The sequence below is a fragment of the Pleurodeles waltl genome, chromosome 10 (genome assembly GCF_031143425.1).
Source record: "Pleurodeles waltl isolate 20211129_DDA chromosome 10, aPleWal1.hap1.20221129, whole genome shotgun sequence".
NCBI classification, from domain to species: domain Eukaryota; kingdom Metazoa; phylum Chordata; class Amphibia; order Caudata; family Salamandridae; genus Pleurodeles; species Pleurodeles waltl.
In genome coordinates this window covers 953,820,982-953,838,996 of record NC_090449.1, presented here as the reverse complement: position 1 = coordinate 953,838,996, position 18,015 = coordinate 953,820,982, and the positions used below count along the sequence as shown (strand labels likewise).

The 18,015-nt window shown below is 42.5% G+C and overlaps 1 protein-coding gene across 2 annotated transcripts in view; it reads right to left on the bottom strand.

The window, feature by feature from the left end:
• Positions 1-18,015, bottom strand: part of MALRD1 (MAM and LDL receptor class A domain containing 1) — a 2,469,603-nt gene that overhangs the window by 2,332,664 nt on the left and 118,924 nt on the right. For both annotated transcript variants that reach the window (XM_069211777.1, XM_069211778.1), the window contains exons 3-4: positions 2,515-2,609; positions 2,267-2,428 (exon numbers count right to left, since the gene is read on the bottom strand). In XM_069211777.1, the coding sequence (XP_069067878.1) occupies positions 2,267-2,428; positions 2,515-2,609 (257 nt within the window). The remainder of the gene's footprint in view (positions 1-2,266; positions 2,429-2,514; positions 2,610-18,015) is intronic.

The window sequence follows — 18,015 nt, the reverse complement described above, 5'->3', positions numbered from 1 at the left end:
TTAATCTATTTCTCTAAACTGGTGTGGTATCTATTTTGTAGTGTTTTCACCGTATTACTGTGTGTGTTGGTACAAATACTTTCCACATTGCTTCTGAATTAAGCCTGCCTGCTCATGCCAAGCTACTAAGGGGCTGAATGGGGGTTAACTAGGTGTATTTCTCCTTTGTCCTGACTAGAGTGAGGGTCCTTGCTTGGACAGGGGGTAACCAACTGCCAACCAAAGACCCCATTTCTAACAGTGCTTTTATGGGGTGGGCCCCTGTGGTAAACCACCAGCACTCACGGCCAAAAGCTGTGCGCGGCTGTGGTTGGATTCACGTATAGCAATGAAACTTACTAGATGTTAAACAAAAATAGAAATTCACTGAAAAAAACAAAGGTTACAGGGACGTTATAGTTAGATTCTGTATTTACTCCTACAAAAACCATAGAAATTCAGCAGTTGTAGTTAGATTTCTTTCACGTAACTAAAACTCACACCCTAAGGTAACTATAACTCACGCCTTCACCATGCAGACCTAATTACTCCACAAGTTATATCATTGATGACATATTCTATGCCATATTTCATATTCTTACTACAACATTTGCACTAAAATTATTGATGAGACAACTGTGCATGGTGAGGGCACGTGTTTTAGTTACTTGAAAGAACTCTAACTATAACTGATGAATTTCTATGGTTTTGTATGAGTAAATTCAGAACGTAACTTTAACGTCCCTGTAACCTTTGTTTTTATTCACTGAAAAAAACAAAGGTTACAGGGACGTTATAGTTAGGAAATAGAATTTAAAAATAACATAGAAATTCACTGGAAAACCCAAAGGTTAGAGAGACGTTATAGCTCACATTTCAAGCGTACAAAACCATAGAAATTCAGCAGTTCTAGAGTTACCTCAAGCAACTATAACTCGTGCCCTACGTTAACTATCACTCGGGCCCTGCCATTCACAGTTTTTTCATCAAATTTGTCAGATAATTAGCAGTGCAAGGCAAGGGCATGTAAAATAAAAAAGAAAAAAATATTTTTAGCCCTGGGGGTGGTCCCTCTGGGACCCCACCACCAGAGCTAAGATGTCAGGGTTTTCGCACTCAGGCCCCTTTTTTGATTTTTTTTTTCTGGGACTCGGCTTCTATTGTTGAAGTGTTATCAGGCAGTCAGATCTGTACACGAGATCAGGAGGGGTTGCAAATCCTTTGCATCCCTATATATACAAATGTGGATTTTCTTAAATTTCTCCAAAACTAGTTAATGGATTTACACAAAATAATGAAAAGAGCTACCTTTCTGCCAAATTTGGTGTAATTCCGTCCAGTGTTTTTTGCGCTATGTTTGGTCAATTTTTCCTTTAGGAATTAACTTCGGAAACAATCTAAATTTCCCCCTCCCTTTAGCTCGACCCCTGTTTAATGGATCGCCCTGAAGTTTTCCAGACAGAAGCTCACATGACTCAAATATATTGGGAAAATTGTGTGGAGATATAGGCAAGCAAAAAACTGTTTTTTCTATAGAAACTTGGTGGTAAATTTTGTGAAGATTCGTCAAACGATGCCAAAGATAAAGGCAAGTTGAATAACACTTTTTCTATGGAAACCAGGTCCTAACTATAGCTATGCTGTCAATAGTGAATATATAAATATACATATATGTATATATGTATATATATATATATATATATATATATATATATATATTTATATTTATATATATATATATATATATATATATATTATTGGTCATTTAAAAAGGGGATGTGATTCATATTTGATCAGTACCTTCATAGCACCAATATGATGGGGAAGAGCATTCCAGTCCCTGGAGGCTAGAAAACAGAAGTTGCCACCCCATCTCTTCTTTTTTATTTGTGGGATCACAACCATCAGAGTGACAGTGAAGGTGTCCCATCCTAAAAGCTCTCTGTGAATCACAATAGTTGGTGTAATAACATAAAACATAGATTTCTGAAACATTTTATGCCGAAATACGCACTCAAATACTACAAAATCTCAATATTACATAAAGGAAGTCCTTAAAAAAAAACTAGATCCGATTAGTTCTTAAAGATTAACTCGGTCTGTGTAAATTATTCCTTTTGAAGCCTTTACTTTCACATAGACTCCGGATGGTAAATGCTAACAATCCACTTTATGTTCTCCAGTGGATTCCACAGGTGAAGGAAAGCATTTTTATGGATTGTAATCAGTGAGTCCAATAAAATGGAACAATCATATATATAAGAAGCAATTAATTATCCATGCATACCTCAAAATTCTCTGTGCTGTTGATTGTGACAACTTCTCGTCTCCACATAGATGGCATAGTCAGCTTTTGTTCCCATAGAGTCCCGAATGTGGCATTATGTTGTGCTCGGATTGACACATTTAAATATCCGATCACCTTGCCAAAGTAATGATAAAATCTCATCTAAATACGAAAAGGAAACAAGAAAATCTTTATAAAAATTATAAAGAAAAATAACGGAACAGATGCCCACTGAGAATGTAACTTACCTGGCAAACATTTCCATCGGTATGTTGGAAAACGATGGTCTTTAAATTTGCAAAATGCCCCGGGTTTTCTTCAAGAGATAAGGAAAGGAACATGGCTGCAGAAATGAAAAATATTGTAATAAAAGTAAGGCTCAAAATAGGTCACTGTACTTGTTATTTTATACAACACTTGATTTAGGGGATTTGGTAACTTCTACCTGGCTCACAATGCTTTGCCACTCGGAGAATTGATACAGAGGTGAGAAAACACTTTTTTACAAGTGAACACTCCCATTTTCTTTCAACAATCCAAAGATGCTCATTGTCGTTACTCACGTTTCTAAAACATCTGAGAACACATCACCAAATCTTTGATCTTCCTTTTGTATGCACACATTTTCCCCTCTTCTCATCTTCCTTCTTCTTCGTTCTTCATCATACCCCCCTCTTGATTCCTCTCTTCTTTCTCTTCCACTTGACTTTACTTTTTCATCCTCTATCTCCAAGAATGTAACTTTTCCTCACTAGGTTCTCCCTACAGTCTCCTTCATATCCAATTAATTTATCCTCTTAAAACCCCTTCTCACCTCTCATCCTCAAGCTCTACCACACTGTCTTTCCCTTCTCCTTCCGTTAGGTAGTTGACCCTAAGCATTCTTCCACTCCTTCTCCACTATACTTTGCTGTGTGATGATGTACAACAAGGTAGTCATTTAATATTTTTTAGATATATCATCATTTTATTTTTCCATGTTGTGACACTCTTCTTAATTATTGTTCATACGTAAATATGTACAGCACACTCTTACCTTGTGATGAAGGGTGCTTTGCAAGAATATCGAAAAATACATAAACAAAACACTGTGGATCAAATTCAAAAACATATCTTGGCTCTAAGCTTATGTTTACAACTGAAACTACCTCAATTTTGCTGCCAGTAATTATCAAAAGGATTCATGGTAGGTATAAATGCATTTATTACTATGGATGCCGCTGTCGTGTGTGTGTGCGCGTGCGTGCATGTGCGCGTGCATGAGTGTGTGTGTGTGTGTGGGTACTAATCTGCACTAATCTGCAGTTGTAAACCTCATTCAAGGGGTGGGAAGTGAGCATTAAAAGGCATTGTTTACCTTCTAAGTTTATGAATGCCCGCAAGATGTACGTTTGTGGACATTCACAAACCCCAATCTAACCCCTTCCTACTCTGGATATTGTCAGAAATTTACTCCTGACAGTGTACCTTCCAGGATGGAAAGAGAAACAGATCATAGGGCTCACTTGTAGTATTCAGTTAAACATCTAGGGCCAGATGTAGGAAGGCATTAGCGCCTCGCAAACGGCGCAAAACACCGTTTGCGAGGCGCTAATGCCCTCACGCGATGCAGAAACACATATTGCGAGTCGGTACCGACTCGCAAAATGTGTTTCAGACTCGCAAATAGGAAGGGGTGTTTCCTTCCTATTTGCGAGTCGCACCGTGATGTAGAGTTGATTTGTGGCCTCGAAAGCGGTCGCAAATCAACTCGCAGTTACCATCCACTTGAAGTGGATGGTAACTCATTCGCAAACGGGAAGGGGTCCCCATGGGACCCCTTCCCCTTTGTGAATGCTCACAATAATATTTTTTCAGAGCAGGCAGTGGTCCTATGGACCACTGCCTACTCTGAAAAAAAACGAAACTAAAATGTTTCGGTATTTTTTCTATTTGCAGCTCGTTTTCCTTTAAGGAAAACGGGCTGCAAAGAGAAAAAAAAAACTGCTTTATTGAAAAGCAGTCACAGACATGGTGGTCTGCTGTCTCCAGCAGGCAACCATCCCCGTGAGTGCCTAGACTCGCTATGGGGTCGCAAACTGCGACCCACCTCATAAATATTTATGAGGTGGGTCTTTGCGACCCCATAGCGAGTCGCAGAAGGTGTCTGAGACACCTTTCTGCATTTCCTTTCGCTGGGACTCGCAATGTGCACCTCGCAAAAGGAAACCTACCTACATCTGGCCCCTAGGCCCTTGTTGGACTTTTTCCGTTCTGCAGGGGTCATCGCCAATCTTTTTGCCTCCTGCCTCCTATTTTTTCTGACCTGTTGTTGGCTTTAGGACACTGAGCACTTTACCACTGCTAACCAGTGCTAAAGTGTATATACGCTCTGTGTAAATTGTATTGTTGATTGGTTTATCCATGATTGGCATATTTGATTTACTGGTAAGTCCCTAGTACAGTGCACTAGAGGTGCCCAGGGCCTGTAAATCAAGTGATCACTTTATTATCATACTTTTTCTTTATTTTTTTAATTTTTGATCTTCATGTTGCATATTAATTAGGAGCTGAAAACTCTGCTTTCTGATTCTTTACAGATCATGGCTAATTTAGATAATAACCTGTGACATATTAGGTATTGTAAATATTTGGGTGTAGGTATGGCAATTGTTTGTGGAATACTGTTTGTAATAATGATTGTGGGTATGTCAATTCATGAGATGAAAGAAATGAGAGATACATCTGTGCATGAAACTACTACACTAACAGCTATAGAAAGGTTTAACCCCTTCGCTGCCAGGCCTTTTCCCCCTCAGGTGCCAGGCCTTTTTTAGGCTATTTGTGGCAGTTCGCACTTAGGCCCTCATAACGTTTTGTCCACATAAGCTAACCACGCCAAATTTGCGTCCTTTTTTTCCAACAGCCTAGGGATTCTATAGGTACCCAGACTTTGTGGGTTCCCCTGAAGGAGACCAAGAAATTAGCCAAAATACAGCTAAAGTTTAATTTTTTCACAAAAATGGGAAAAAGGGCTGCAGAAGAAGTCTTGTGGTTTTCCCTAAAGATGGCATCAACAAAGGGTTTTCGGTGCTAAAATCACCACCTTCCCAGCTTTCAGGAACAGGCAGACTTGAATCAGAATACCACATTTTTCAACACAGTTTTGGCATCTTACTGGGACATACCCCATTTTTACTATTTTTTGCACTTTCAGCCTCCTTCCAGTTAGTGACGGAAATGGGTGTGAAACCAATGCTGGATCCCAGAAAGCTAAACATTTCTGAAAAGTAGACAAAATTCTGAATTCAGCAAGGGGTCATTTGTGAGATCCCACAAGGGTTTCCTACAGAAAATAACAGCTGAAATAAAAACATATTGAAATTGAGGTAAAAAAACCAGCTATTTTTCTCCACGTTTTACTCTGTAACTTTTTCCTCCAATATCAGATTTTTGAAAGCAATATACTGTTACGTCTGCTGGACTCTTCTGGTTGCGGGGATATATAGGGCTTGTACGTTCATCAAGATCCCTAAGTACCCAGAGTCAATAAATGAGCTGCACCTTGTAATGGGTTTTCATTCTATACCGGGTATACAGCAATTCATTTGCTGAAATATAAAGAGTGAAAAATAGGTATCAAGAAAACCTTTGAATTTCCAAAATGGGCACAAGATAAGGTGTTGAGAAGCAGTGGTTATTTTCACGTTTCTGAATTCCGGGATGCCCATACTCGCATGTGAATTACAGGGCATTTCTCAAATAGACATCTTTTTTACACAGTGTCTTACAATTGGAAGGAAAAAATGTAGAGAAAGACAAGAGGCAATAACACTTGTTCTGCTAATCTGTGTTCCCCCAAGTCTCCTGATAAAAATGGTACCTCACTTGTGAGGGTAGGCCTAATGCCTGCGACAGGAAACACAACATGGACACATCATATTTTTACATTGAAATGTGATGTGTTTTTTGCAAAGTGCCTAGCTGTAGATTTTAGCCTCTAGCTCAGCCGGCAACTAGGGAAACCTACCAAACCTGCACATTTTTTAAAACTAGACACCCAGGGGAATCCAAGATGGGATGACTTGTGGGGCTCTCACAGGGTTCTGTTACCCAGAATCCTTTGCAAAACTCAAAGTTTGGCTAAAAAAACACTTTTTCCTCACATTTCTGTGACAGTAAGTTCTGGAATCTGAGAGGAGCCACAAATTTCCTTCCACCCAGCGTTCCCCCAAGTCTCCCGATAAGAATGGTACCTCACTTGTGTGGGTAGGCCTACTGCCCGCAAAAGGAAATGCCCCAAAACACTATCTGGACACATCAAAATTATCAAATACAAAACCACCTGTTTTTGCTGGGGCACCTGCGTTTTTGGTCCTGGGCTCAGCAGCCATACCGGGAAACCTACCAAACCTAGACATTTCTGAAAACTAGACACCCGAGGGAGTCCAGGGAGGTGTGACTTACATGGATACCCCAGTGTTTTCTTATCCAGAATCCTCAGCAAACCTCAAATGTAGCTAAAAAATCAAATTTTTCCCACATTTCTGTGTGGGATCTCTGCACCGGAACAAATGTCCTACCACCCAACGTTCCCCTCAGTCTCCCGGTAAAAATGATACCTCACTTGTGTAGGTGGGCCAAGTGCCTGTGACAGGGAAGAGCCAAAAACATGTTGAAATTGAGGGGGAACCAAAGAGGGTCCAAAAGGGAGGTTTGGAAAAAAACATTTTAAGGCTGACAACTGGGGCATAATTTCGATCGGTATAGATGAGACAATGCTGGGTGGTAGGAATTTTGTGGATTCCTGCAGATTCCGGTAGGTTCCATCACAGAAATGTGGGAAAAATGTGTGATTTCCAGCAAAGTTGGAGGTTTGCAGGGCATTGTGGGTAAGAAAATGGTGCGGATGCATGTGGAGCACACCACCCTGGACTCACCCAGATGTTTTGTTTTCAGATGTGTATAGGTATTGTGGATTTTTATACATGGCAGCATCCCAAAGCCAAAAAAGTGCAGCCCTCACCATTCCTAGTGCAACGATTTTGAGAGTTACCAAGCTCTCATGGCCCAAATGTAAAACCAAAACCCAAAATAATCAAACGTCCTCTTGCTTGCCATGGGATAAGATGTTTTAGTGTGTGGGGGGAGAGCTGAAAGACTGATACCCCCTTCAGTTGGGGTGGGGGCATAACCAGGCCCATACTGGTTGGTAATGACCACCCCACTATTCTTTTTTAATTTCATGACATCTAATAGACTTTCTGCCCCCGGGGTGTGGATTGGGGTAATTGCCCCATCTGCCCACTGGTGGGCTGAACAACTTTGTCCCCATTTATTTGGGGTGGGGGTATGGCCATAACCCCACCCCTCTTATTTTGAAAGAAAAATCTTCCCTGGTCTCTGGTGAGCTTCCCCTTGGGGGCAGATGGGCCTTCCAAAAATAGGCCAGATATGGCCAACAGTAATGTGTCCCCATGGGGAGCGACCCTTGCCCAAGGGGATGCCCCCCAAGCAAAACACACACATACACACACACCAATCCCTGGTGTCTAGTGGTTTCTGCCCACCTTGGGGGCAGATTGGCCTAACAAAAATAGGCCGATCTGCCCCCAAGAGGGGCAGAAATGGCCTAAATACAATTTGACCCCCCAGGGGAGCGACCCTTGCCTAAGGGGTCACTCCCTATACATAAAAAAATAAAGTAATAAAATATATATATATATCCCTGGTGTCTAGAAGTTTCTCAAGGGGTTGCTCCCTTTATTACAAAACACACAAAAAAAATCCCTGGTGTCTAGTAGGCATTTCTGCCCCCCCCCTTGGAGCAGATCGGCCTAATTATATTAGGCCGATCTGCCCCAGGGGGGGCAGAAATGGCCTAAACACAATTTGGCACCCCAGGGGGCGACCCTTCCCTAAGGGGTTGCTCCCGGCACATGAAAGAAAAATAAAACAAACAAAAAAATTTCCCTGGTGTCTAGTGGGCATTTCTGCCCCCCCCCCCCCCCTCCGGGGGCAGAAATGACTAAAAATTATTTGGCCCCCGGGGAGCGACCCTTGCCCAAGGGGCTGCTCCCCTCATGTAAATTTCAACAAATATAAAAATCCCTGGTGTCTAGTGGGCATTTCTGTCTCCCTGGGGGCAGAGCGGCCTAATTATATTAGGTCGATCTGCCCCCGGGGGGCAGAAATGACCTAAACACAATTTGGCCCCCAGGGAGCGACCTTTGCCTAAGGGGTCGCTCCCTGCACATAAAAGAAAAAAATAAAATTTAAAATTCCTTTGTGTCTAATGGGCATTCCCAGGGAGGGCAGAAATGACCTAAAAATTATTTGGCCCCCTAAGGAGTGACCCTTGCCCAAGGTGCTGCTCCCCTCATGTAAATTTAAAAAAAAACTAAATTCCCTGGTGTCTAGTGGGCATGATGCGATCGGGCAGCAGAAATGCTCAGAATGACATCGAAAGAAAGGAAAAGCTTCCGATGTCTCTCCCACCCCCTCCTCCCGAGCAGAAGAGAAATGCTAAGGCGATTGCACGCTGACCTCATCAGACGTCACTGAGAGCAGGTCAGGGGGGTCGGGGTGAAAGGGGAAGCAATTCCTCTTTCATCCCTGATGGGGGTGTGAGTGGGAGGCCCACAGGGGGAGCGCTTCCCCCGTGGGCCTGGTGCAGGACGAGGTGGTCTTGTCCAAGGTACCGTAGGGGTTAAATTAGATGAGAAATATTTACATGATTATACTAACGCAAGGGGAGAATTGCCCTCTAAAGTCTTTTATCATCTACTGAGTGAGTATGTGGAAATGATGGATGCAAGGGATTGTCTTGTGTGCATGCAAATACCTTCATCTATAGAAGAAGGGGTTACTTATGATAGTCTACCTATGACCTATGGTATAAGTTGTAGAACTATTACAAACACGTTTCTATAATCAGGAATACATTCAATACTTTTATTCTAATTCTGACTTAGTAGTTTCTTTCGTTCGTATAATTAGGTATTTGAGTAAGATAGCTAAGGATCACGATATAGTATTAGTTAGGGGATTCTTTGAGCCTACATTAACATTTGGCACAGCTTATGCGCATCGTAACAATTTGACTTGCTTATTAACTCCCATGGGAAAAAAGCTTCATAGGGCATACTGACGATAGGAGAAAAGCAATAAAAGAGAAATTAGGAAAAGGAATAGAGAAAAGGACATACAAAAATGATTATGCTTACACTGCTATTAGAACACAAGGAAGGTTAGCTTTAGACGCATTACATGTAGGGAAGCTATGTGTATACAGGCCAAAATCACGCACTGACACTTTATTTGTGGGAATGAGTGAATGTAGGCATGTGTTTTTGTTTCAGAGTAAATGGACGTTCATGTTGAATGGTGCTGACCCTGTGATTACTGGGATTTATTATATTTGTGGACTCAGTGCTTGTTACCGTCTCCCTAATAGTATGGGACATGTTATAGTATTCCCTAAGATCTATCAAATAGATGATTTGAAGAAAATACCAAAAATGAATGAGTTACACCGGATGAGACAGAAAAGAGAAACAGCCTCTGCAATAGTAGGGGATATTTTTGGAGCAGTAATTCCTTCAGTACGAGTTATATTAAATGTGAACAAGATTTGAAAGTTGTCAACTATAGTAGATAATATGCTAACTAACTTTACAGGAGCTATATTATTACTAAACACTGAATTAGCTGCGGCTAGAGCTATGACGCTTCAAAACAGGCTTGCTTTAGACATAATTTTGGCAAAAGACAGAGGAGTCTGCAAAATGATTAATTAGAAACATTGTTGCTCTTATATCCCTGCAATGAGAAAGAAGTAAATGAACTGCTTACTAACTTAACTAATGCGAGTAAAGATTTTAAAAAGTTGAAAGAACCAGGAGTTTGGAAAATGCGACACTAGGAAATTGGTTCAGTCAAATTTGGGGTAGGATATTGTGGAAAATCGTTCAAGGAATATTAATTGTGATCTCTATTATATTAGGATTATGGGGGGCATGCAATTTATGGCACCAAATTCTATTAAAAAGAGCTGAGAATAAACAGAAGATGGAAAAACAGCCCAGAAGAAGAATCTATAGGGAAGACAGAAACAGAAGAAATCAAAATGTAACCGAAAGTAACTTGTAATGATTGACGAGAAAGGTGTGTTGACATATTTAGTCGTCAGAGGAGGGACTGTTGCAGCAGATATGCTAATTTGAGAATATGCTAATGATTTGCGTATACATACTAATGAGAAGAACGATATTAATAAATGGAAATAACGTGAAATGTGCAAAATGTGCCCACGGGGAGTGGTCACCATCTGTGTTAACAGTACTAAATAATGTGAAATGTTTTAAAGTTTCATATTAGTATATCATAATTAACAATATAATCTATATTTTGTAATGCCATATGTTCTTAGCTTAGCCAGAGGCCTAGTCAGCGCTGGGCCTTGTCTGCTTAAACATGGAGACGCGATGAGCTGACGCAAACTGGAACTGGAGAAAGGGACCTTCAACTGTACAGAGTTCAACGATGAGCTCTGCTAGAGAAATCTGCAAACTCACCAGCGGACAGGAGATGATCAGAACAAATTGATACAATTATGTGTAGAGTAGGCTAAATGTACATTCCCAGGACTTGAACAATGGAGCTACAGACTAAGAGCTGGGAGCAACAATTTTGTTACCTGAAGAACCGGATGATGTCCTCATCGATTAAAGGACCAATCATATTAATGGAACTTGATTCTCAAAATAACGTAGACAAGTGATAAACAAAAATTATAGGTTAGAGTCATAACCCCAGATAAGGTTGACCAATGGGCAAATTGTGGGGCGGACTGAGAGACCCTAATAAAAAGTCATGACATGAAGGGAAAAATCAGAATGGAGAGGCGAAAATTGATGACGTCAGAAGACGCTGTCCAATGTACTGAACTTGGGCTTGGTTCTGTGAGCCTGAGCCTTGCTGATGACTGATGACCTGGAGATGAAGACTGACTCGTTGCTGATCTATCTTGGGTAGGTTGCTATAATCTGACTGACTAATGAATGTTTTTCTTTCTAGGTACCAACTGTGCTGTTTGAAGAATGATTCTCTCTTTAGTTAGATTTTTTCAAATTATCGATTTTTGTTTACTAATTTTTTTTTTGCATGAAGACCCACATGCTGATGCTAATTTGAACTAGGTAGGCTGATGAGGGTGACTAAGGGTGAATTTGACAAAGACTGGTTGAATCATATTGCTGAATTATTGGATGTTCAAGAATTGCTACGCTTTGATTAATGTTGGTTGCATATTAAATAATTGTTGAAAATTCATTGCTCATGTTGCTAATAAGATTGGTAATTGTGGTTTCACCAACTAAAGAATTTTGATTAGAATTGTAACTAATAGGGAATAAAATGAACTAACCTCCATATGAGTGATGTGGTTATCATTGATTAGAATAGCTCATGGTATTTAGAGTTGTCTTGAATGGAATTCGTGTGAACGTCCTTTTCTCACTATACTTGACTAGGATACCCTATGCGATCCAAAAGATTCATCGACCTATACGCGTCCCCTTGTAAGTTTCCTTACTAAGGACAAGGCGCGCTAACACTGTTAATGACAAGATCAAGCAGAGCATGTTAATTCAACTTCTGTTTTAGCTGTAGGTCCCTGCTACATTCTGTCAGTACATCATCTGAATAGACAGAGGTGTCAGAAACACAAAGTTGAATACAAACCTGTTAGAAATGGGGTTTCTGGTTGGCTAGGGTATGCACCTCAGCCAGGCAGAACTTACCCACTCTAGTCAGGGCAAGGGAGTTACACGTCCAAGATAACCCCTGCTCACCCCCTTGGTAGCTTGGCACGAGCAGTGAGGCTTAACCCAGAGGCAATGTGTAAAGCGTTTGCACAACACACACACACAAGTGACGCAATATCCCCACCACAAAGGAAACACAACACCAGATTATATGAAAATATACTGTATTGTACACAACACAATTCTCAGGCCAAACATCACATATCAGTACTATCCTGCTACCTTAGCAGTTGTCAGTACGTTACACATTAGTTACTCTGCAACCTAGCAGTAGTCACACATAACACACAGGTTACTCAGTATTCTGCAACATAAGCAGTAGTCAGGAAAACACATTATTACATCACAGCACTTGTCATAAGAATATCATAAAATGCCCATAGTAGGAACATTAGAAAACATATGGCAAGTTAGAAAAACATATTAGCAAGCATTTGCATACACATATGTAAAAACATCAAACGCAGGTAGGTAATATATGAATCAAACAAAAGTCTGTAGAAAGAACTTTGGATTGCAACTATATTGGTCCTTTAAACAGTACCTGGTTGGATGAAGGCACCTTCAGTGCCTAGAAGGCATACAATGGGGCCCTCGGCGCTCCTATGCGCAAAACAGGGGCCGCCCTTATACTCTGGGGTCAGAGGAGGGCGACATGCACCTCCTCTCTTTTGTAGGCAGGCCCCTCTGGGGACCGTGATTACTGGGGGCCCCCCAGGGCCTCAACCGGCCCTCACAAGGGGGGCCAAAGCCAGCAAAAACAACTTAGGGCAGGAGGGGGGCACCATGCACCCCCTCCGGTTTAATGACAGGCCCCTCCCAGGACCCATGATCTCTGGGGGCCCCCACGGGCCTCCACTGGCCCTTCCACCAAGGGCAGGGGCCCACAATAATGCCCGTTTTACCTAACATCAGAAAAGGAGCGTCCTGCTCCTAACGCAGAGGCCAGGGGGAAGGGGGCACTCCCCGCGCCTTCCCCTGGTCCTGCCGTGAAGCCACAAGAAGATCAGACCCCTCCTGGGGCCCGAGCAGACACTCGCCTGCACCCGATGCGGTGCGCGAGTGTTCTTCCAGCTTCCTGGGCCACTGCGGTGATCTTATTTAAAGGGGCACAATGCAGCAAGGAGCCTACGAGCTCCCAAGGCTCCATAAGCGCGCTGCAATCAGCGCTATGGCAGCCGCAACCATGGAGAAGCACCCCTCGTGAAGAAATGGATGCAGGGGTCAGGGGCCACAGCACCCTGCCCCTGGGGAGCAGAATCTTAAGACAAGGTCCTCAGGTGGAGGGCCCAGCTACAGGCCAGCACAAGGGAAAGGCAGCAAGTGGCAAGTCCTTCACAGTGACCAGGCAGGTCACAGGTCAGCACAGCAGCAGCAGTTCATGGCAGTTCCTGGTGAGTCCTTTCAGCCTTTGGTGTCCAGTTCCAAGATGATTCCAAGAGTCTCCAAATTGTGGGGAAAATTCCCCTGTACTTATAGTCAGTTCTTACAGTGTTTTACAATGTTAGGGAGAGGAGGTTCCAGCCAGTTACAACTGGTTCTGGGAGTGCCCCCTCTCTCCTTTCAGCACAGGCTCCAAACATCAGTGGGGGGTTAACAACCCTATTGTGTGAGGCCAGGGCAGTCTTTACACATGCAGGTGTGCCCCGCCTCTCCCTTCTCTCAGCCCAGGAAGACTATTCAGTATGCAGATGCACCTCTGTGACACCTCCACCCTCCCTGTGTACAGGCTGTCTGAAAAGTATGCACAAAGCCCCAACTGTCACTCTGCTCAGACGTGGATTGGAGTCAAGCTGCAAAACACCAGAGTCATAAGCACAGATAAATGCGCACTTTCTAGAAGTGGCATTTCTGTGATAGTAATAAAAAATACACCCACACCAGTAAGCAGTATTTATTATCACCATCGCAACCATACCAAACATGCCTACGCTACCCCTCATAAACCAGACAATACCCTTTAAACATAAGGCAGGGCATTTCTAATGCAATCCTATGAGAAGGCAGCACTCACAGCAGTGAGACACCAGTTAGGCTGTTTGTCACTACCAGGACAGGCCATGCAATATGACACATGTCCTGCCTTTCTACATACATGGCACCCTGCCCATAGGGCTAGCTAGGGCGTACCTCAGGGGTGACTTACATGTAGTAAAAGGGGAGTTCTGGGCCTGGCAAGTAAGTTTAGATGCCAGGTCCCTGTGGCAGAAAACTGTGCACACAGGCCCTGCGCTAGCAGGCCTGAGACAGGTTTTGAAAGTCTACTTCAGTGGGTGGCGCAAGCAGCGCTGCAGGCCCACTAGTAGTATTTAATTTACAGGCCCTGGGTATAGAGATACCACTGTACAAGGGACTTATAGGTAAATTAAATATGCCAATTAGGTAGAAGCCAATCATACCAACTTTAGATGGGAGAGTACCTGCACTTTAGCACTGGTCAGCAGTGATAAAGTGCTCAGAGTCCTAGAGCCAACAGTGAGAGGTCAGAAAAACCAGGAGGAAGGAGGCAAAAAGACTGGGGGTGACCCTGCGTAAGGCCAAAAGTCCAACAAAACAAAACTGCCCCTCAGAGGCAAAAGAAATGCCACAAAGCCAAAGAATTGTAGGACAATATGGGTGTTGAACGGAACTGAAAAGGAAAATAGATAAATAAGCAATTTGCAGAAGCTAAGCACAGAGAACCAAGGCGTAATGTACACCAAGAACTATTAATATTCACATCGCTATTTAATGCCCTTCTTTTTTAGTGCAAGTAACCATGAATTTAGGAATGAAAGTGAGCCATCGTAAATTGGGAGAGTATGAGAACATTATTCTGATTCATTGGTGAAATGTGAATTATACGATGAATGAAAAACATGTCTTGTTGCTTTTGCAAACAGAAAATTGCTGCAGTCTCCTGGCCTAGTGAAGAACAGAAAGTAATGGAAAACTCCTATAGAATGCTCATCAGCTTGCCTGAACCTCTAAGACTTGGGGGCTTTTACAGATTTTCTTAAGGGACAAAAAGTATGTCATAGGTTGTGATAAATGGCCTCATTGATGTAAGTTGGGTACGGGAGGGAACGATTTTGAGCAAACTATGGGTCACAAGAGCCTTTTTGGAGTTCTATTTCATATCACTCAAACTCAATATGGTCTCTAATCTAGGCCATGAAAGGACTCACAACCAGGTAGGCAAAACACTGAGGTGAGAAGGCTCCAAAAATGCATCCCACCACTTCATGTGTTCAGTGGGGTAGGTTTAGGCATGGCACAGGAGATTTTGAAATCTAATCCTGGATTTATGCTGGTGGTAAACACTGTATTAAAAATCTGGGGAGAGGGTGTGACCAGGTAGAAAATATTACAGACCAAAACATACTTAGTTCCCTTCACTGAAATTAAGATCTAGTGGGAAGAAACACTTAACCAACTTTAAGGGTTGTCGGATTGAATACGAAATGGCAGTCCATACACCAGCCCTCATTGGAATGAGGACAAAAATCCAATAGGGGAAACAGAGATATGAATTTTTAAAGTGTTGGGTAAAAACTGAGACAAAGAGAACAAAGCATCAATGTTAATCAATGGTCACAGTAGACCAAGATGTAGGCATGATTTGAGACCAACCGCAATGAAGCCCATGCCGGACAGACCAAGCAGGTTTGGACCTGGTTGGGGGTTTTATCTTGGGACACTGGCCCAAATTTACTAAGGGCTTCTGTTGCCATTGTGTCAAGCAAGGCTATGCAAGGCAACGCAAGCCCTTAAGTCAGATTTGTTAAGCCACACAAAACCACTTGGCACAGCTCTGTGGTGCTTAGTACATCTTGAGTAAAGTAAGGCATTGCAAGCCCCACGCTTGCTTTACACTGCACTGGGGAGGTTTTCCATGGGTGGAGCAAGGTTGCTCCCCACACATTGCCAGATTTACTAACAACAGAAAACTCGAGAATGCATCAAAATGGTACACCATCCCAACAGAGGCATAATAAGGAGATCTATCTTTATTTCTCCTTCTTATATTCTCTTTCCATGTGCTTCTTTCTACAGCACAGATAGAAAGAGAAACTGCCTCTGAGGATTGTTTTTGTGCAGGACGGCATGACTTCCTGCACAAAAACAAGGCCTCCCTGTAATGTAGGCACCATGGTGCAAGGGTGACTGCCCATTGCAGAGAGATAGTAGGAATGCACCATATATTAGTAAATATGGGGTATTCCCGATCTCTCCATTTGATGCAGCACAGCAAATTGTCTTGCTTTGTTGAATTGTATCAAATCTTAGTAAATGGGGGCCTTAGTCTTTTCTCTGAAGATGAAAATGCTTCAGAGGGCAAGACAGCAGGATATATCTGAGATAGTCCTGAGAAATTCAAATAGGTGTTAGGTGATGTACTGCTGAAGCTGGTATTTTTGGTGAGAAAAGATCAGAGTGAGAGAAATTAACATTTTGCAGTCAGGGAAGTCCTCTCACATGTCAGATACTTCTGGCACCTTCACCTCAATAAGATGTTTACATTTATACTCTTTTTTGAAGCTAGAAATCATTCAGTTGGGTGAGGTGGAAGCTGTATCTGACACTAAGGTCCACAAGGCCAGATATGTTCTCACCAAGTGTCCACTGAACCAGTATTGCTTGTGTGGAGAAGCTCTAAGCAGGAGAAGCCAGCAAGGTGAAACCTTGGTTTCATTGGCTGGGTATGTCCTGTCTTCCAGAGGGCTGGATGTCCAAAAACTAGGTACTATGTTTTTAATTTTTTCATGATTGGTAGAGGACATTCAGGTAGACACAGCTAAATTTCCCAGAACCTCATTAAGAGTAACCTGTGGTCAAGATTCTCTCCAGCAGAAGCCACCAGTAGGGTCCACTTGAGATCCAGTTGCTATTGGTCAGTTGACCATGTCAGGAAAAGGCCTCTTACAGCTTTTGGTAGCCATGTATTATCACAGGATGCCAGCCAACTATCCCTTGGAGTCCACTTCTTTGTCCTGAGTACAAGGGGGAGCAGGACTACTACCTCAGGGCTCCTTCTAGGTCCTAGAAAGCAGGTCCAGCCATCCTCTGTCCTTGCACAGGTCTAGAATTTGATCTGAAGAGGGTGCCTCTGGAGGCTATATTTATGTCTGGCACTACTGAGTGGGTGGTGATGAATCACGGCCCTTCCCCATTCAACCCGATAAAAGTTCCCAGAGGTAGTCCTTCACACTTTTGTGACACTTCCACTTTGCACTACTGTAAACAATCCCACAATGACTCTCAGTCTCAAAATCTATGATGGAGAATCCCTCTTGTTCAGAGCTTGTGTGCCTACCTACACTGGTTGTGTCACCAGAGTAATGAACCAGTTCTGAGATAGGCTATCTCTACACTGACTTAGGTGCCTGCCTGACTGGGAGGACAAAAGCTATGGCCTTACAAGGCATCAAATGACATGTCCATGTGACAGAGAAGGCACCTTTAAGTTCCTGGGTATGCTCCAACGTGTCTTCCTGCAAACAGAAGAGAAAATCCCTCCTCAAACCCAGCCTTTGTCTATTATCTGGGAGCAGTTTTTACAATTCATCAGGGGTTATTCACTGGGTAGGCTCGAGCTAATGCAAATTTGCCTCCGGGAGCTTCAGGTAGGGAAAAGATACCTTCTATAAAAGTCCCTTTTTCTTACAGTTATTAAAATTCGACTTCACCATTTGGTTGGGTATTTTAATGAATATTAAAAAGAGTGGATTTATCATTTTCCTAGCTGGTCCCAAGCATGAGACAGCAAAACTAATAATTAATATTGCTTTCCTTTGTTTCTTTTTTGCTTACTAGCCTTGCCATAGGGAAAACATTGTGTAGGTGATAGTCACTATAAGGACTAGTTATCTGTGTTTCTTTGTGTCCTGCTTTTAAATACCATGCAACCTGCCTTGTGGGCCACAAGGTCTACATATGGGTGACTTTCTAATATTTAAAAGG